The sequence below is a fragment of the Cibotium barometz genome, chromosome 13 (assembly GCF_041138505.1).
Source record: "Cibotium barometz isolate CiBa-2024 chromosome 13, ASM4113850v1, whole genome shotgun sequence".
In the NCBI taxonomy this organism is placed as follows: Eukaryota; Viridiplantae; Streptophyta; class Polypodiopsida; order Cyatheales; family Cibotiaceae; genus Cibotium; species Cibotium barometz.
This window is the reverse complement of record NC_141058.1, coordinates 15,428,672-15,450,408: the sequence shown is the minus strand read 5'-3', so window position 1 is coordinate 15,450,408 and position 21,737 is coordinate 15,428,672. Positions and strand designations below refer to the sequence as shown.

Genomic DNA, 21,737 nt, shown 5'->3' with positions numbered 1-21,737 from the left:
GGCCTGGACGAAACTCCGAGAACATCGCCCCCCCACACCTATCACCGGCCCGGACAAATAGCACTCCTATGCACGCTCCCTCTATCATATCCCCCATCAACCCCTACACCCACCACTAGATCCCCCAACCCACCACCTCCACCTTCTTCACAAAGGGCATGGTCCTCAAGGCAATTCGTAGACTACGTGATGGGCAAGCCTAGGATCATGAGGGACTCACTGCCGAGTACATCTCACATGCCGATGATACCCTGTGTTGCATGCACAGAAGCCTTGTTGTACTAATCCACAGCCCTAAGCTTGATTAAGAACAATGATGCTAAATAAGCATGATTAAGACAGAGGAGAGAGAAGAAGAGAGAGAGATTGGGTGTCACGGTTTTCTTTTATTTCATAGAAACATGGGACGGGGAACGGGAACGGGGACCGGGACCGGGACGGGACAAAAGGCTGTCCTGGGGACGGTGAAAAAAACGGCAATCTGAAAAGGATTGTTTTTTTGCAATTTTTTTTAACACACTTGATTTACACACTCACTTAGAAACCAAGACATTAAGCGCAAAATTGCACCAAAAAGAGGAGAAATGCATAGTCGTATTAGCAAAAAACTATAATGGGACGCCGATGGCGTGATAAACAAAAGTGAGTGTACAATCTAAACAAAAATGCCAAATGGCATAATGAAAGGGCCAAGGAGGGTGTACACTCAAGGCAAAATGACTAAGTGCCAAGATACAAGATTGCTAGCAAAAAAGTGGGGCAAGAGTCGAGACTCGAGACTCTAGACTCAAGAGACTAGGCAAGAGGCTGAAAAGGGTGAAGATCAATCGTGACCTCCTCAGTGAAGTCCTCCATAGGCTGGTCCTCAAGTGGAGGGGGAGGGGGAGGTGGGGGGGACAATGCCTCGGGCACAACCTCAAGCTCCTCTAAAATCTCGGCCTTCTGCTGATCAGAGAGATGTGGGTCCTGCTGTGCCTGCTCCCATTCGGTGAAAGGATCTGCCTTCTTTGTCAAGCCCTTGCAAAGCATTCGCAAGTTGGCACTAACAAATACCAAATCATTTGCACACTGTACACCAAGGTGGTTCCTCTTCTTAGAGGCAATGTGGCTATAAACTGACCAGAGTTGCTCTAGGCAACTGCTACTGCAAGCCTGCGAAAGTACGCGCACAGCAAATTCCTGCAACTTTGGAGTTTCCGCACCATAATCCTCCCACCAAAGTGCAGACCCTATCTTGAAGCGGTCCGCCTGTGCATCTGCCAAACCAAAAGCCCCCCGCTTCTCTCTATAAATCTGCAATTGGTCCTTGATTGTGCGGCGATCCTCCTCACTAGTGTAAAGGCGATCCAAGGTTTGTCGAAGGTCTTTGCTCACCTCTTTGTCCTTGTGTTGCCCTTTGCCTTGAAACTCAGGATCAACAATGTAGGCAGCGGCATGGAGGGGAGAGTGGTAGGCTTGCCACCTTTTCAAACATAGGGATTTGACCTGTTTATAGTGAGGCTTGACTTTGAACATTGCTTTTAGCTTCTTTGTCATGCGATCCACTGCCTCGTACACTTTGCCAATGCATGGTTGAGTGGAATCCACTACCCTAAGGAGATCAATAATCGGTTGCACCATCTCCACAAGCGCCTTGGCCTCCTCCCACCATGCCGCATCGTCCGCCCTTTCCCTACAAAATTTGCCGACCGTCGTGGAAGCCTCTGAAGTGCGTGCAAACTCATCACTGAGGAAGAGTCCCCTCAATGCCCCGCTACATGTACAGAAACGACCTAGCATGAGAAAGTTGAATGCAAACCTCGTCTCGGAATACTTAAGAAGAGAGAGGCTTGACTTCTTGGAAAACTCGTGCTGCACCCTTTGATGGTTGAGGACAAAGGTCACTATTTTGTTGGCACCCTCAATGACAGGTGCAACCCAATCCAAGGCCCCTATGTCTTTGATAAGGTTGTTGAGGCAATGGGCCATGCAAACGCACACGGTGATGCGAGGATAAGTTGCTTGGAGAATTGTCCCCGCCGCCCTATTTGCCGGTTCTCTATCCACACATATGGCAATGACATTCTCCGCCCCCACCGTCTCTAGTGTTGTTGCCCACTCCGCAGCAAGTATCTCGGCACTCTTCCCCGTCCCGGAAGCATCATGGGAGTCGACAAAGTATGTCTCCCCTCGTGAGTAGGCAACAACTCCATGGATGGAGCGCTTTCTAGTGTCACTCCACCCATCAACGACGAGGGTAACACCATTTTCAGCCCATTGCTTTTTCATGTGGTTGGCCGCCACCTCCACGCTTGCCTTCTCCTTCTCAAGGAGAGAGGTGCGGATGGTCTCCGAAGAGGGGGGAACATAAGAGGGTCCATACTCAGCTATCAATTTGCACATGGCCCGAAAGTATGGAGATCTATCCAAAACACCATATGCAAAACACAAACAAAATTCAGATTTTTACCATCATTTAGTCTTTGTCTTTAGAGCATGATATTTGAATAGTACATGAGCAACCCTACGGCCTAAAGTATAAACGCATAATACATAATAGTATAAATATTAAATAATAATACATATGCATAGTGCCAAGGACTTACCGTGCCGCCCGAAATGCTATGTGGTCATGAAAGAAGAATCGTGCCACCGCCATGTCCACCTCCTCTTTCAATTGAGGGTTCCAATTCTCATCAAGAGTACTTTGGCGTCCCCGGGAAGCGGATGCCTCTCTTGATGAACGAAGTACATGCGGCGTTGATGTCCTCACAAAGAATGTGGGGTCGACGGCCACTTGAGGATTGCGTTTTGCCAACTCGGCCGCCTCATAAACCACAAGCTTTTCAAGGAGCTCCTTCTTCTTCTCGGCCGAAACCTCCTTGCAAAATTGCACTTCGTTGCCGGGCTCATGCAAGAAGTGATTACGCACTTTGTGGGCACCACCGGTTCGCTTGTAGCCGCAAAGCTTACATACCCATGGTCTTGAACCACCCCCTTGACTGTATTGCGAGCACTCTACCTCATCCCACCAACTCCATCGATGTACGGCGGGCCTCCTCCTTCGTGATGGAGCGGGTGTTGAAGTGGTGGAGGCGGCGGCGGACCCGGGTTGAGGAGAGGAAGGGGTTTGAGAAGAGGATGCCAAAATTTATTCATATGGTGCAAAAAGGTTGCATTAATCCTTGTACATGACTTTGGCCTTTGATCAGCCCCATAGGGGTGATTCTGGCCCTTTCTACATGACTTCTACTGCTGCGTGAGATGAATGAATGATGAGGATTTACTTGATGCTTTGCTGAAAATGACTTAGTGTGTATATATGCTTTTGGTGACCAAGTAGGCCAGTTCCCTTGTTGTCGGCCATATCTGCTCGACAAATATTCACTTAAATTCCCTTTTACTGTTGCGCTTATGCCTTGATCTGTTCCACCTGCTGGCCCATTGCCTGATCACTTGGCCGCCTGCTGTACAATGACCTGCTGCCAGCCGATAGGCCACCTGTACCTTTCCCATGAGGCTGTTGATGGTGATGCTACTGAGAATGATGATGATGATGCTGAAGCAAACACCAAAGGTGCTTCTATTGATGATGCTGACACTGTTTGTCCTACATACTGTCTAACTAATGCTAACTACTAACTAATCAAGGATTAAGACTGTTCGTGTACAAGATTAGCCATTGCATGAGCGTGCACGTGACATTCCCTTCTGCTAAACTTGATGACGGGGTGGACACTCTGTCATCCTTTCCTCCCTAGACTACTGACCTGAGTCCTGACTTTGGGTTTGACTTTGACTTTGATTGATATTTTGTCTGAACACCTTCCACTTCTCATCTCCACTTTCAAGTTTTGCTGAAGAACTAAGCATCTCTTCCACTGTTGTCCCCATGCCTGCTATCCCTTACCCTTAACACAGCGGCGGGTCACCTACCGAAACTGATCATGCATGTTGCTAGGCCTTTGGAATGAATCTGAGAGCTTCAAGATGTACTGGTTATGCATGCATGCCCTCCAGCTTTGCCTGTTTGCAGACCACTCCATTTGCTACCCTGTTGCATTCTTCTGCTGGAACTGTGCACCTTCCTTGGGACTATGCTTAGTGGGTTGAGCCTGAATGCTCTAATACCAATGTTGCATGCGTAGAAATCTTGCTATACTGATCCACAGCCCTAAGCCTGATTAAGAACATTGATGCTAAATAAGCATGATTAAGACAGAGGAGAAGAAAGAAGAGAGAGATTGGATGAAAGGGTTTTCTCTTATTCATATGGTACAAGAAGGTTGCTTTAATGCTTGTATATGACTTAGGCCTTTGATCAGGCCCATAGGGGTGATCCTGGCCTTTTCTACATGATTTATACTAATGTTTGAGATGAATGAATGATGAGGAATGACTTGATGCTTTGCTGAAAATGACTTAGTGCTTATATATGCTTCTGGGGACCAAGTCGGCCAGTTCCCTGTTGTCGGCCATATCTGCTGGACAAAAATTCACTTAAATTCCCTTTTACTACTGTGCTTATGCCTTGATATGTCCCACCTGCTGGCCCATTGACTAGTCACTTGGCCGCCTGCTGTACAATGACGTGCTACCAGCCAACATGCTGCTGCTGCCAGCCGACAGGCCACCTGTAGCTTTCCCATGAGGCTGTTGATGGTGATTCTACTGAGAATGATGATGATGATGATGCTGAAGCAAACACCAAAGGTGCTTCTGCTGTACAATGACCTGCTCCGACATGCTGTTGCTGCCAGCCGACAGGCCACCTGTAGCTTTCCCATGAGGTTGTTGATGGTGATGCTACTGAGAATGATGATGATGATGATGATGATGATGATGATGAAGCAAACACCAAAGGTGCTTCTACTGATGATGCTGACACTGTTTGTCCTACATGCTGTCTAACTGATGCTAATTGCTGACTAATCAAGGATTAAGATTGTTCATGCATAGGATTAGCCATGGCATGGGCGTGCACATGACACCTTGGCGCCCCTTCTAGCCTACATGTTCAATAGAGCCCTTCGTGAAGGATTTCCACCCTCTTGGTCCACCAACACCATCAGCCCCATCCTCAAAGCCGGAGATCCACTTGATCCTAATAATTACAAGACAATCACGATTGGCGACACATTGGCCAAACTCTATGGATTGGTGCTAGAGGCAGAGCTCAATTCATTTGTAGAGAGACAAGGATGCAGGTGCTCTACCCTCCTCGATGATGGCACGGAGGGTGAAGTTGTGGTCAAGGGTAGAGTAGCTCCTCCGAAAGCTCCTAAGGCTTGATACACCATGGACAATAGACATTATTGTATCACTTTGGTCTCATAGGCCCATTGGGTCTTTAGTATACGCTTAAATCTCTCTCTCTATCTCTCTCTCTCTCTCTCTCTCTCTCTCTATATATATATATATGTGTGTGTGTGTGTGTGTGTGTGTGTGTGGAGAGTGTGTGTGTGTTGTGTGTAGTGTGTGGTCTCCCTGCGTGGTCCATCAGCCTCGATTCCATCGTTTGCTGCTCCCGTGAGCACTTGGTTCCCTCAGAGCTTCAATTCGTCGCTGAAATTGCACAGCAGACTGCTTCGCCATTATCCCAATCGCCCAGTTCTACATTTTGGTCGCCGAATTCTGCTTCTGGAGTGCCTGTCCCTGCTCGTGGGTCCACTGCGACTGCTTGCTGGTGCCTCTGCAGCGCCCTCGATTCTCTGTCCAGCCACTGGAATCTCTGCGTTCTCTGTCCTGATCTCGCCTTTCTGCACCGACTTTACCTAGTAGCTTCTCCATCGAATTTCGCTTGATCCTAGCTCTTCCTCGCTGTTCATTCCATGACGCTTTCTAGCCTCGACATCCCCTTTCCTTCCTGTGTATAGCTTCAGCATCGTTTAAATCTATCGTTGCTAATCTATACTCCCTCTTCCATCTCTGTTTTATATCCTTCATTGCTTTTACAAATTTCTGTATACAGCTTTCTTCCAGGTGTCTATTATCTCATCATGGCTTCTCCTACAAAATATTATGCTCATAAAAAACAAAAGCAGGCTGTGGGTCAGGATGACCCTGTGCATGAGACGCCCGAGGCTGGGCTGATCTATGAGGTAATGCATGAAGGATTTCAGGATACACGCGAGAATTGGAAAGATCCTGTTCCTATGGTGGGGCTTGCAGTGGATGTGGATGAAATCATAGATCCCATTCGAGAATATGCGAAGCATGCTGTGATTATCTTTTTTCCAGGCAGGATGCCTGTTGTGCTGCTGATGTCGGGAATTGGTTAACACGGACATTGGGTGGTTGTTTTGTTCGCAAAGTCCACTATGTGGCAAGAGGTTTCTTTGAGGTCATTATGGTGGATGAGCACCATAAGCAAACGCTTTTAGAGCACTCCCCTCTCTTCTATGGACAACAGATGGTTCATGTATTGCCATGGTCCCCCACCAGAGACTATCAGGCTTTGATTAAGCATCGCTGTCCTTTTTGGGTAGAAGTGGTGGACTTCCCCCAATGTTTGGCCTCCTTGTTACCTAAAATTGCAGCATCTCTAGGAAAGGTTGTATGCCCTCCAAGGCCAAATGGCAACTCAAATCGATTCTGTATTTTATGGGACACAGATCGGCCCACTCCGGAATCTTATGCTGTTACCATAAATAACGTTTCCATGGGGAGTGCATTTTTCAGACTCAAATGGGGTCTTTTTGCAGGCGCATGCTTTGAGTGCAAAAAGTTTGGACATATGGCATCTCAATGCCCTCTGGTCCTCCATAAGATGCCGCCTGATGCCTTGCCCATCCCAATGCAAAATAAGGACACTCCTGGTCCTTCAGGGGTTAAAAACAAAAGTCTAAAGACTCCTGTTATGCCTCAAGAAAAAGGCAAAGTGCCAGTCTCTTCTAATATGAATGTAGCTGTGGCTAATCCCTCTACTTCTTCACCAAAAGGAAAAGAAAAGACACTTCAAGAAACATCTCAGCCACCACGCAGGACAATTATCCCCAGGCGTCCTTTGCCTTCTAGAACTTGGAATGGAGCCTCCTCCAGTGGGCATACCCCAGAAGAAAATTCTGGAATTGGCATCACCTGGGCTACTGTAACTGCAGATCGTACTCTATTTCCCGAAGAAGAGGCTGCTAGCTTGCTAGCCACCCGTCTCATAGATATTCCTCCTCCTGATCGGGGTGCAGACCCTGTGGAGGAAATGCAAGCTTGAGCTACTTTTTTTGTTCATACTGTACATACACTATAAATATGATGTCATATATCACAGTTTTGACTCTCAATGTACAGGGTTTGTGTGACCCTAAAAAGTGGAAGATGGTTTGGGCATATTTGAAGCGTATGCAGCCAGATATCGTTGCTCTTCAGGAACACAATCAACATCACTATGCTGGACAACAAGGCCATTATGCTGGTTATGATATTTTTTATGCAGGCCACCATGCCTTTTCGGGTGTACTTTTTCTTGTGAAACATCATTTGCAGCCAGTCATGGCATTTAATGACCTCCAAGGCAGATGGATGGTTATGCAATGCTTTATTCAGGGTGAAATCTTTGAATTTGCATCAATATATGCACCTCAATCCTCTCAGGCTACAGGACAGATATGGCAACAAATGAAATTGTACCCTTGGAGACAGAAAGCATTCATATGTGGAGATTTCAATAATGCCCCTCAACCTGGTGATAATACATCCGATCGTACACATATGCTTGCTACTGAGAGGTCTTCGTGGACAGATTTTGTAGCAACGCTTAATCTGATTGATCTTTGGAAAGAATCTCAACCTCTGATGCCTGGGTATACCTTCCAACATGATGCACAATCCACTTACAAAGCTCGCTTGGATCGATGGTATCAGCTTGATCCGTTTCATTATGATACTCTCACGACCAAATTGTGGGTGGATTATACATTTACATATTCAGATCATGTACCCTTATGGCTCAAAGTTCATCTGCACGACATGCCCGATGACAGATTGCCACTTCAAAGGTTGCTTATCATCAATAATGGTTACTTGGAGCATGATGCATTCAAAGCACTGATACTTGAGGCCTGTCAGCCACTCTTTCCTCAATCTTTCATTGACTTGGATTATGCATGGACAGCTTTTATTGCTCGCATGCAATCAGTCATCCGTGATTATGGTAAACAGTATCTGAAAGGTTGGAGACAAACTGTTGCTTATGCTAAGCAAACATGCCAATCGTTAATCGAGCTTAGTCATCTTCGCTCCCTAACTTTGGCTGAAGCCACTTCTTTATGTCAAGCTCGTCACTGTATTCAGGTAAATGATCATCGAAAGCTTGTCAAATGGGAGATACGGGCACGACAACAGGCGCTTTTGGACAAAGGCTGCTCTTCCAAAGAATTTTTCAAGAGTTTACATTCCAGAAAACAAGCTGCATCTATATGTCGCACTTTAATTTCAGATGACACGTGGACCTCCACCCGAGCACAATTGGCTGCGACTTGTGTTACCCATTTCTCCTCTCAATTTGGTGAGGACGATTCTCACGCCATGGAAGTGTATGATGCACGTCATCGTTTATTACAGCATGTATCCCCCATCCTTTCTGCTACTCAGGCGCAACAACTAGAAACAAAATTCTCTGAACAAGAACTGTCTGATGCAATCAGGTCTTGTGGCCAATGGAAAGCTCCAGGATGGGATGGCCTTACAGTCGAATTTTTTCTTGCATATTGGGACACCCTCAAATTACCTTTGCTGCGTATGGTAAACATTGACTGGGAGACAAGGCAAATGCTAGCTTCCTGGAAAAAAGGATTAGTGAAGCTGTTGCCTAAAAAACACTTATGTCAGTCTTTGGCAGATTGGAGACCAATTACCCTTATGCCGGTGATATACAAGATTATCAGTAAAATGGTTGTCGATCGCATTAAGGGTTGCTTGAATGATGGACTCCATTCTGCACAGTATGGATTTATTCCTCGCAGGCACATTACAGATAACATTGCAAATGCTTATATTGGCATTGAATATGCCAAATACACGCAGCATGATGTCTTATTATTGCAAGTGGATATTGCTAAGGCTTTTGATACTATTAAATGGGGGTTCATTCAAGAAACCATGCGTGCTCTGGGATTTGGAGAAAAAATGCAGAATATCATTTACTGGCTTTATGCTGATAGCCAGGCGGCTTGTATATTGTCAGGAGATCTCTCAGAATCATGGCAAGGATCTCGTTAAGATTCTCATAAATTAAGTTTTTCTGGCTATTTGGTCTTCATTTGCCCAAACTAGAGTTCTCTCTTTTCTTCTCATGGGTGCACTACTGGGCTTTATGGACACTATGGAAAGTTCGCAACCATGGAGTTTTCGGTGATGCGATTTTTTCTGCATTTTCTTTTTTTCGGTACTCCCTGCATCAATCTTTCTTCGATTGCATGCAGGTTGACCAAATAGATCATGATGTATATTTGTCTTATATTGACATCTTCAGTTGATGTACTTCGGGACTATCTACTTTGGATAGTCATCTTGTAAATCTAATATACTTATGATTCCACAAAAAAAAAAAAGTGTGCATGTGTGTGTGTGTGTGTGTGTGTGTGTGTGTGTGTGTGTGTGTGTGTGTGTTTTGTTTCCAAAGCATCACAGGACCATATGGAAGAAAATTGCTGATTTATTATTTCCTTTTCTACCAGTTCCTCCTATGGCTCCTATGGATCGGCTTATGGATTGGCAGCTGCTTTCCTCCACTACATGCACTCATCCTGTTCCTCTCCCCGCTCTAACCTCCATTAAAGCCTATCATTTACTTCAGCCTGCTCCATGGATCCAGCAATATGGCAATTCTTTATGGCATATAAGGAAACCCCTTTCATGGTGGAGGAAGAATATTCGAATGATATGGAAAAGTAAAATGCCTTTGAAACAAAGACTTTTCCTCTGGAGATGTTTGACAGGTACATTGTCAGTGGGGGTTACACTTGCAAGACGCCATATTGCATCATCCACCTGTCTAAGATGTATGGCTCTTTCAGAGACAATTCCTCATTTGCTTTGGCATTGTCCTTGTTCTAGGATCCTCCTCAGGCGTATTTCTGATTATCTTTGCCTTCGCTTCCCAACTCATAGATTTGGGAAACATTTCTGGCTCTTTGGCAGACATCTCAGAACTTTGTCCCAATACTCACTTTTTCTATTTTGGGTGAGATATTTGGCCCTATGGACCATCTGGAGTGAACACAATTTTGCATATTTGGGAAGGCACAATCTCCAATCATATGAATCTTTCCGAGCCTCATTGCGACAGTCTGTATATGCTGCTTGCCTTGAGGGTGACATGGATGCATCTTGTATTCAGCTTTTCTTCGAGTGCTTTTGATCTTTGGATATTCTCCACTCTGGAGAATATGATTATGTAAACTTTCTTGTGTGCTTCCATTAGGCTCTCCTTTGGAGTCTAATGTCTTGTATATTGACTTTATGAAAATATAACAATTACTGGTTTTACTAAAAAAAAAAAAGTGTGTGTGTTTTGTTTCTGTTTTATTTTCCATTCCATGATGAGATATTCCATGGACATTATTGTGTCACTTTGGTCTCATAGGCCCATTGGGTCTTAAGTAGACACTTAATCTCTCTCTCTCTCTCTCTCTCTCTCTCTCTCTCTCTCTCTCTCTCTCTCTGCGCCCCCCCCCTCCCGCTGCGCCCCCCCCCCCTCCCACTTCGCTGCCCGCTTGCTTGCCTGCCCCCCCCCTCCCGCTTCACTGCCCGCTGCTTGCCTGCGTCCCCCCCTCCCGCTGCTTGCCTGCGTCTCCCGCTTCGCTGCCGCTTGCACCCCTCCCGCAAGCTCTGCGCCCACCCCTCCCACTCTTCGCTCTCCCCTCCCGCTGCTTGCCTGCGCCCCCCCCCCTCCCGCTGCACCCACCCCTTCCGTTTCGCTCTGCGCCCACCCCTCCCGCTGCCTGCCTGCGCCTCTCTGTCACTGTTCGCCTGCATCTGTCCGAGCCCCTTTCCCAGCCACCCTTGCTGCCTGCGCCTCTCTGTCACTGTTCGCCTGCATCTGTCCGAGCCCTTTTCCCAGCCACCCTTGCTCGGGCCCCCAAGGCAGCAACATAATGGGGACTTGAATTTCATCCATTTCTTCTCTCTCTCTCCCACATATTTACCTGCTCCTTTCAAACATTCCCTCCCTCTAGAATGGGAGGGTGTTTAGATGACAAAATCAGCCAGCTTGATCATATCCTTAGGGATCTTATTAAGGACCAGAAGAAGACACTCAACAACACCATCACCGCCATCAAAAAGGACTTATTGACGCGCATGGGTAAGCTGGAGGCCGAAGCCGAAATAAGGAAGGAAGAGAAGCTTACCATGCAAGAGGAGTGGGAGAAGGAAAAGCTCGCCATGCAGGAGGAAATCAACCTTCTGAAGGGCGAAGTGGCATCCTTACGCGATCGTCCACGAGAGGAAGGAGAGACTCTTGAGGTGGACAAAGAGGCAATCAAAGAAGAGATCACCAAAACCCTCACCCACACAATCGAGGGGAAAATGGAGGCGGCCCGCGAAGGATGGGTAGAAGTGATGACCAGATGGAGACACACGAGAGGCTAGCTCGCTTTCATTCAGACTCAGGGTACATGTTCATGCCATTCACAGCCTCAGCATTGGCGATGTATGATATCTTATATCCCTCTTATGGCACTGGTGGATGGAGTTAGACATAGATCTGCATAGCATGCTTGTACTACACCTTCAGCATATAGAGATTCATCTTGCCTTAGCACTCCATCCACATCCCCACCCCCCTTATATTGTTTGTATATGGGCTCCACCGATCCATGATGATTCACAGTTGTATCCAGACACATGCACACTTTTTCTTTTGTTTCTTTTCTTCCGATGACCGGAAGAACACAGTTGTATTATTTTTTGTCTCATAGGCCGACTTTGGCCTCTCATAGACGTTAATATCTCTCTCTCTCTCTCTCTCTCTCTCTCTCTCTCTCCACAGCCACCATGGAGTTCCATCCACCATAGCAGCTCTACTAGCCTGCACCTTGGGGCCTGATCCAACACTGGCAACACGAAGGTCCCAAGGTGCGAACCCTTCACCCTGGCAAAAGGGAAAAAGGAGGGAGGGGGGGGGAGCGCAGCAAACAAACAATCATGTTGGGTGTGACTATGATCAGTATTATGGCTGCCATATATGATGGAGAAGAAACTGTTGCTACATATTGCATGTTACGTGAACCCACTCCATGAGTGCACAGTAGCCTTTTGGAGGATTAGTGCTGAGCACAGTGCAGCAAACAAACAATCATGTGGGGTGTGACTATGATCAGTATTATGGCTGCCATATATGATGGAGAAGAAACTGTTGCTACATATTGCATGTCACGTGAACCCACTCCACTAGAGTGCACAGAAGCCTTTCGGAGGATTAGTGATGAGCACAATGCATTTTGTGAGCCCTAGTGTAAACACAAGCTAAACACAAGGATAAGTGCAAGCAACATGGAAGGCAGGCAAGCTTTACCACCCAACCATGGTCCGCATCCGCAGACCTCCCCCGAGCCAGAGGCTAAGGCTCACTCCCACAGATCCATGCCTGGAGTCCCATACCACCAATGCCTACACGTCGAGGCCCTTGGCAAGACTATCTGTGCTCCGCCATGTCTATGGTAGGAGTATGACAACTCTTGACTATGTCTGATCCACCATGTCTACGGCAACTCTGGCCCAAGCCAACTATCAAGCCATAATGATAATAACCCAAAAGTCACTTATATAGATACTCCTGCTTAAATAACCATCAAGTCATAAATAGCCAATATACATGGATTATTAATAATGAACCTTAGTCACCTGTATATCAGCCTGCCTCCACTAATCTCAGGGCTCCCATAATCTTGCTAAATTAGGCCCTAATCCCAAGGATTAGTATTAGGTACGTAACACCTAGTCCAAGGACTATTCACTAGTAACCGTCATGTTTAGGTCTTGGAACATTTAGTCAGTGGCTTGTCTTGCAAATATGTCATAGCTGTAGCGCACTTACGTTGTAAGTTGTACATGTCCAAGCAACGTATTAGACCGTTTGCCACACACCAGACACAATATGTATATCAGACCCACAACATTTTTGAGCTCCAGCAGAAGTGCCAGGCAGTGTGGGTAACGTTCCATGCAGAAATGGGCTGATCTGGGCAGGGCAGGCAGGGAGGACAGGTCAGGCACAGAGCCGCGCAGGCGAGGCAAGACATACAGTGGCCGGGTCAGATTGGAACAGGTCGGGGCTGGTCAGATGCAGGTCAGGCAGAAAAAGGCAAGCTGGGCAGCCCCAATATGCACTCTGGTGCTGGTCATAGGGAGTGGTCCAGCAGCCCAACCTCTCAAAGCACGAGGCTTGCTTGGGAGTCCTTCCAACAGCTAAAGAGCAAGGGCAAGATCAGGTATCGTATGCTAGGGTCACCAGTTGGTTTTAAAAGAAAGAGCATCACAGGTTGTAGGACCAAAAAGCACAAACTGTAGAAGGCTGGAAACAATTGATTATTGCTGAAAATGAGCACAAGGGAAGCCCGTAGGTGCTTACAAGCATAAGAGACTGTTGCTACAGCAGCAGATATGCAAGAATGAGATGAAAAGTGAGGGGAAGGGTGATAACCCTTATATATCCATCCAAAGAGCTGGTCGGCCAGCTGTAGCAAGCCGATAGCTGTCCAGTAGCATAAAATGCTATAAAATGCCTTAAAAATGGTAGTAAAATCCCAAATTATATTTGCTAAATATGCCGATGCAAGGTCTCATAAAAAGACCAATACAAGCATGAAAAAAGGTGATGTAGACCCTCTACAGACGATATATTCCAACACATCCTCTTTAGCACCAGAGGGGCGGTCCAATACCAGCACACAGAAGTAACACCTCCAAAGTAGCTCTCAAAAGTGGTTTAGTGAAGAGATCAGCCACATTGTCCTTGGTAGAACAGTAGGCCAACCGAAGAGGTCCCAATTGAATCCAGTCACGTACAAAATGATAATGCACTTCAATATGCTTGGATCGTCCCCATATCACAGGATTCTGAGCTAGAGCAATAGCACTCTAAGAATCTGAGAATATGGTAATTGGGGAAGTGTCAGCACAACACAAATGCTCCATAATCTGATGAATCCAAAGTGCCACAATGGAGGAGAGAAGGTAGGATTTATACTCAGCCTCGACGAAAGAAGCACAAATAGTCCTCTGCTTTTGAGACTTCCAAGAAACCAATCTTGTACCAAGCATGAAGCAATATCCAGATGTAGACCTCAGAGTATCAATGCAGCCTTCCCAATCAAAATCTATGAAACCAACCAAATCAACACCATTGGAATAGGTGATGCCATAATCTGAAGCACCTCAAAGATAACGAAGAACTCTCCAGGCTACTTGCCAATGAGACCTTCGGGCAGCTGATGAGAACTGGCTAATAACACTCATAGCATAGGAGATATCTCGATGGGTGTTGGCAAGGTAAAGTAATGAGCCAAAAATTTGTCGGTACTTTGTGGAATCCACCAAGGGTGTATCATCCTCCTTGGATAACTTGGCATTGGGATCCATGGCACAAGAAAGAGAAGTACAAATAAAGTGAGAGCACCTTCTTCACATACTTCTGCTGAGAAATGAAGATACAATCATCTTTCTGCCAAACCTCCAGCCCAACAAAATAATGAGGAAGGCCAAGATCAGTCATCTCAAATGTCTCTGAAAGCTTGGACTAAACGTGTGTGACCAACTCAGTATCTGAGCCAAAAAGGATGAGGTCATCAACATACAAAACAATGACACAAATATCCCCATCAGAAAGAAGCACATAGAGATTGTTGTTAGCATATGCCCTCTCAAAGCCAAGAGATAACAAGAAGGCATCAATCTTCTCATACTAGGCACGTGGGGCTTGTTTGAGACCATAAAGAGCCTTCTTTAGAGCCTCGTCTGGACTCTTAGGCTCATCGATCTCTTGGAGAGAACTCACGAGAGCATAATTCACTATGTGATGAGATGTGGAAGCCCGAGATGAATGGCGAGGTCCAAGGGTGGTGGTAGAGATCTAGTTATGGATCTGTGCATCAGTGAGACTAGAATCTCTAAAGAGTTGCTGAACCCACCGAGATAGGCAAGACTTCCTCTCAAAGCGTGAAGAAGAAGAAGATCTAGTTGTTGCAGTAGAGGACTCATCCGATGCTGTTGGCAGAGGTGATGAAGTAAGCATTGGTGGGGGTAATCCCGGAGTCAAAGCAAGAATAGTAGAGGGACTGGGAGCTATAGAAGCTGGTGCAACACGAACTGGTGGCTGTAAAGGAGTTGCTAGTGGCTGTAAAGGAGCAACTGGCACCGAAGTTGCAGTAGGAGGACGAGGACGAGGAGGTGGAAGAGGTATAAGATCACTAACATCCGCCAGGAATGGATCATCCCGAAAATCTGTAGATGCATCATGTGGAGAGGATTCAATGCCAAACAAGCTCTCATCAAACCGAGCATCACAGGAAATGATGATGTCATCAACCTCCAGATCCCAGAAGCGGTACCCTTTTGATCTCAGACTGTAGCCTGTGAAGATCATCCTCTTTGACTTTGGTGTGAGTGTGGTCCTCTTCTAATCTGGGACACTTAGATGAGAAACAGAAAGCTTATGTCCTGTAAAAGCCTCCTCTGGGGTCATCCCCTCAACCCCTTTTGTGAGAGAGTGGTTAATGAGATAAATTGAGGTAGCCACAGCTTCACCCCAGAAAGCAGGAGGGAGACCTTCATGATGCAACAAAGAACGAGCCGTCTCTTTGACGATCCGGTTCTTCCATTCCCCAACTCCATTCTACTGAGGAGTGTAAGGGACTGTGATCTTTCAGTGAATGCCCTTTGACGCAAGGAAGTTATCAAAAAGTATAAACTTGCCACCATTATCAATCCGGTGAAAAGAAAAGAAACTCTACCGCCAAACTGATTTTCCACCATCCTGATCCAAGTCCTGAAACTAGCACTTGCGAGCCAAAAAACATACCCAGACTTTGCGAGTGAAATCATCCACAAGAAGAAGAAAATATTGGGAGATTCAACTCCCATTGGTACAGGCAATTCTCAATGACACTCACTCATCTAGTGTTGGCAAAACTCCGTACGAGGCAACCTTTGGTCGACGATTTTCATCCCTTCTCACGAGGATGATCTCTCCTTCCTTGAAAGCCAACAAGTCGACAGAAACTTTTTTAGCCATCATTGAGTCCGTCAAAGAGCGTCTTACCAAAGCTCAAGCGGGTTACACCAGATAGGCAAACAAGTCACCGAGAGACATCAATTTCAAAGAAGGTGAATGGGTATATTTAAGGATCATGAAGCAAAGACTCAAGCAAGTGGACAAGCAATGTCCAAAGTTGTTATTCGGAAGTTTTGGTCCTTTTCCCATCATCAAGAAGATAAGCAATGTCGCCATGCAACTCAGATTGCCATCCAATTAGACGATGCACAACGTCTTCCACGTCTCTTGGTTAAAGCCTTATATTGAACCTTCATTGCAGAATGTTCCAGAAGAGCAGCAGCCGGTAATGGTTGATGAAGCAACGGTGATAGAGCCTGAGCAAATCCTTCTACATCGTTGGAAGCATGGTTCTGGATGACGTCTTCACCAATTTTATACAAAGTTCAAAGATCGAGGGACCCATGAAGCGATTTGGCTAGATGAAGAATTCTTTCACGAGTATCCACAGTTATTGGTGGACTATCTCGAAGCTATGAACGTGCCACCTAGCTAAGCAGGAGGGAATGTCACATGCACCCATGCACTGTGGTACACGGTGACAAACTGGCTCATCAATAGTGCAAGAATCATGTCCAGAAGTAGTACCTTTTTAGGATATTTATGTCGTACGTCGTGACACCCTTTGTGAGCCCGAGTCCGGGACATGTCATGCACAAGCTACGTAGGTCAATCTCCCAGCCATAGAGGTCAATGTCAAGTCAGTCCTCTTAACCCACTGTGGAGAATTCAGCAAGTGTTCATCATGTAGGTGCATGTAGAGGTCAGCCATAGCAGTAGTATGCACTAGAAGCATTTAGTTGCATTACATTTAGAAAGGGCCAGCCCCAAAGATTGGCTAGCCTTGCAAGGGGTAGCCAACCCCCGAGCCATGCACCTAGGGCCAGTCAGCAGCCTTTTGGGGGGCTAAGATGCAGTCGGCTAGGACCAATGGAGCCCGGACAATAGTCGGCCAGTGCCAGACTGCTGTCGGCCAGTTGATATGCCAATCGGCAAACCTATGCAGCAGCTTGACCAGACCAATCTGGCTGACCAAGCATTAAATGCTATTTTGTCTCCAATCGTGGGATTTTCTACATGCCGACAGCATCCTCGGGCAGCCAACCAGCATCCAGTAGCCATATAAAAAGGCATGCCATGTTCAGTCCCATAATTCATCAAGTAAAATTCAAAGATTATCAAGCTAGGTCAAGCATGTATGCCTAGGCTCCTACCTCTGCATACCTACAGCCACTCTTGTGCTTTCAGCCCAAGGCAAAGAAGCTCAGTCTCTTCACGAGTATTCAGCACACCAACCCTCAGTCTCGGGCCGGTGTATTTCTCTCGAAGATAGCTTCACAATCGCCTACAGCTTATGCACATTTCTGCCCAGCGTTTGGTCGCTTTGTCCTTGCGTTTGGTGGTCAGTCAGTCAGTTTGTCCACTCAGTCTTGTGGTCACAGTTCAGCTTGAATACAGTTCTCCAAAAGAAGAAATAAAGCAAATACTCCTGCTTGCGGGGCGTGCCGAGGGCCGGGGACCGGGGGAGGGGTGAGGGGGGGGCTTCAGAGGGTAATTCGGGACCCCATCTGCTGTCGTCTCTACTACATCTCTTTCAAATTCATGTATGCTGTTTTAAAGGATTGCTAAAGACTCACTAAACTCGGGTTTAGAGAAAGGCTTCATTGGTTCACACGGTCCTAGCTCGGCGCATGCTACAATCCTACACACCCACACCACATGACTTATGCCCCCCCCCCCCTCCCTTGGGAGCTACCCACAAAGACGCAGTTCTACAGAGTGGATGGATTCATCCAGATGCACATGCTGGGATACTTGCACAGGCACATGTCACATGCCATATGCGGATTGCAATTTAACACATTTGGGTCTCATCCCACCGCCTTAGAGTGGAGACAGAGAGAGCACAGGGCATTGCCAGAAAGGACAAGATCTGTCAACTCTGCTCCAGGGAGGCTGAGAAAGAGGAGCACTACATATGTAGATGCACAGTATTTTATGTGATCCAGGGGAGACTCCATTGCCGCATCCAAGAGGGGTTCAGTCCACTGTCCAGGATCATTGACTTTCCTGAGGAGAACCGTCTAGAACTACACCTGATTGGAGCTCAGCAAGCACGGAGAGTCACTCTTTAGAAAGAACAGAGCCCAAACCCGGACACCTCACAGCGGAACATTAGATGCAGGATGGCAACTTTAGCCAGCGATCCAAAGATGTACTATGCCCACAGATCCACCCGGGAGGTCTAGCTGCCCCAGAGGTCTAGCCGCCCCCGTGTCGCACCTCAACCCCCTCGAGTCACCCTGGATCGCGCCCACCAGCTACAGCGCACTCGACATTGGAGGGCCCGAGGTCCACGACAGCTCCCCACACCGCAGTTCCACAGAGGGGAGATCCTCCAGCGATACTGTATGAGTCATAAACCAGGTCAACCTGCATGACACACACAGAACCTACTCCCATAAGTGTAGTAACCACAGCTGGCGGACGGAACACCAACATGCAATCCCATCACCATCATGACATGATTCCATCTATTAAACAGTGCAGCGATTGCATATTCTTTCACACATTTATGACCCAGCAATGTAATTCCAAAATCAAAAAGGAATCCCAAGCTCTTTTAAAAGCTGTCAAGAAGCCTGACACCTTATTTCTTTTGAGCCCTTAGTGATTCAGCTTTCACGTACCAAAATAAAAGGGTTTGCATCAAGAATAGATGATCTCACTCCATGCCCAGCAGGCATACTCATCATATCCACTCCCAGCACTGTATCCTTCTTATCATATGCGCTTGCCACAGAGCGCACCCGCCCAACCTCTATACCACCTGCATTAGAAAACTTCCAGAATCAATTGCCAATTCTACTTTAAAAAAATGCAGTAAAAAGGTAAGCTTACCCATCAGCGACACTTCTCTCGCGCCAGTATATCGATCTTCGACTCTCCCTGTATCATCCTCTGCACAAAAAGGTAAAAATTCATGTTATGCTTGCAAGACTTCCAAAACACAAAATACAACTCTTAACAAGATTTTGGTTCATGCAGATACACTTAACTTTTAAGTTAAAATGCTACAATGCATAACACTAACTGTGCTTGCTTCTACTTCCTGCTCCTAAGCTTTTCAGAGCTGAAACCTGCTGTGCTGCAGGTGCTTGTTGATGTTGATCCATGTCTGGGCGTGCCTTTCCCATGCTTGAATGAATGAAGCATGACCCTAGCCCTCTTTTTTCATAGGGATTTTGATGGCGAGTCATATGATGGTCAGCCAACTCTTTTCAAGTCCCAAAACATCATCAAAAAGGTCATTAAACATGTTCAAATTATGAACAAAATATATCCCAAGGGGTGCCTATTGGTTGCCAAAACTGCTCCAACATACAGCCCCAAACTTTGCCTCTAAGGAAGCTGCAAGGAATAAACATGTCTATATAGCAACCAATTAAGGTGTGCATGTCTCCCCTTTCGCTAAACTTGGAATACTGAGGAAAATTATGCACCTTTCCTCCATTCCTAACATGATCCATTCATAAGCTCATCTCTTTTTTCTGTCTCCTCTTCCATTAATGCTCTCACAGGGGCTACCCGCACTTCTTTTGACTCCTTTGCCAATGGTTGCTCTTTCGACACTGATGACGTGGGAAACTCCTTTGCTGCAACAAGAACTTTTACAACGCTTGTCTCATCCTCTTCCGTACTGGATTTAGTGAGACATACCTGAAACATAAATGTTTTCACTAGAGACCGGTCCTTGAACTGATGATGGTTTTACAAACTCACAAGTTGGCTAGGTAGACTCGGACAGCTACAGCACTGATCTCGGAGAACTACAGATTCCAAACTGTCCCTTGTGTGTCGCAGGGATTCCTTTGCCCTAGGTCTTCAAACCCTAATGCAAAAACATTGCATGGGAAGAACCTAGAAGCTCTGATACCAATGTAACATGCTAACCATGAGGAAGTGTACTAATGATGATTAACGCTAAGTTTTAGAGATCAACACTGATTGGACAATAATAATTTGAAGCTCAGTATAGTAAAGGAGAGACTGATATTGTACATGGAAAGCCGTATGTTGTCTTATTTGTTGAAGAGTCACAGCCTTGATTTGGAATCCACCATGTTAAGCACTGAACCTGCTTAGCAAGATGATGGGAGAGAAACTACCGAGTGATGAGGGATGAGGTCCGAAGGGTCCTATTTATAGGAGATTGGCAGAGCTGCTGGCCAGCTTTACAGCCCCCAGGACTAGGAAAAATATGAAAAATAGGGAATATTTAGCGTATTGGACTAGTCAATTTCATTAATATCATTGTAGGCAGTGAGACACAAGATATAAAAAAATGGACTGGCGCTGTAGTATCAAACAAGCTAACATTTACCCGAAAATGGTCGCAGTCCTCGTGTAACAATACCTCTTTGGGCTCCAATGGAGGCAGTTCTTCTAAATTTTCCGGATCCAATCCACTTAACGTTTCCACGTTCATTTTCACCAACGGCAGGGACTCCCTCATTTGGAGTCTCTGAACACAGTAGCACAGCATTAGGAAGCATCCTTCCCCTGTTTACAGGACTCCTCCGACCTGAACCACCAGTCTCTGCATTTAGATCAACCCTTGGGCTGTCATTGGTACCTTTGAAGCTGTCTGCCTTGCTTGGATCATTGGTTTGGGAAGACACTAGCTGGGCCATAGGTCTAGCAGAATTTATTTCTAGAACCGGCCTTGCAATAACAGATTCCACCCCTGATGCGTGCCTTGGTACCACAACAGGTGCTGTATCAAGCTTACTGGTCGGCTGAACCATGGGGGTAGGTTGAACCTTTCCAGCACCAACTCTTCTTGACGCTAGCACATATGCTGACACTGCAGAAGACCCCAATGCAGATACTTTTGTGGAACCTGTGCTGGCAACTCTTTGTGGTGTATTATGCACACTATCTGCAGCTGCACATTTCCATCATATTTCAGCTGGTAGCATTATTTGCAAAAGCAAATGAATCCTTAAAACTTACACAAGAAGAAGTCATGCTTTGTTTTCCAACAAGGCACCACAGACATGTCAGCTAATTCTTCATGCATTGTAAAATAAACTGACCGATCGCTTGGAAGAAGCACAGCATAATGTCTTTCATTCTAGTATATGTGCCATATGTCATTTATTTTATGCCATTTTTTCATTCATTATTGTCGTATGCAGAATGGAAAAAATGTACTTGCTGAAAACATCACCAAAATTTTCAACATAATCAGGACATACGTATTGTCGGAATACTCAGCTTCATGTCTTTCATGGAAGATTCCACAACATGAGGTAACGCATTCCGAACCACACTGCTGCTCTTCAAGCTTCCATCCACCATCTGCTGAGAGGGCTGATTGATTGTGGTAATACCATTCATACGACTATTACCGCCAGCCGCATAAGGCCCTACACGCTGCAACAAGCAAGAAAGAAAGGTATAACACTGCAATTAAACAACAACT

The 21,737-nt window shown here is 46.1% G+C and overlaps 1 protein-coding gene across 4 annotated transcripts in view; it reads right to left on the bottom strand.

The window, feature by feature from the left end:
• Positions 1-21,737, bottom strand: part of LOC147632410 (katanin p80 WD40 repeat-containing subunit B1 homolog KTN80.4-like) — a 71,325-nt gene that overhangs the window by 27,767 nt on the left and 21,821 nt on the right. For 2 of the 4 annotated variants that reach the window (XM_086807221.1, XM_086807220.1), the window contains exons 9-12: positions 21,511-21,688; positions 20,634-21,197; positions 19,151-19,210; positions 18,940-19,079 (exon numbers count right to left, since the gene is read on the bottom strand). In XM_086807221.1, coding sequence (XP_086663347.1) covers positions 18,940-19,079; positions 19,151-19,210; positions 20,634-21,197; positions 21,511-21,688 — 942 coding nt within the window. The remainder of the gene's footprint in view (positions 1-18,939; positions 19,080-19,150; positions 19,211-20,633; positions 21,198-21,510; positions 21,689-21,737) is intronic. The other 2 variants (XM_086807222.1, XM_086807223.1) reach the window with 1 other exon arrangement.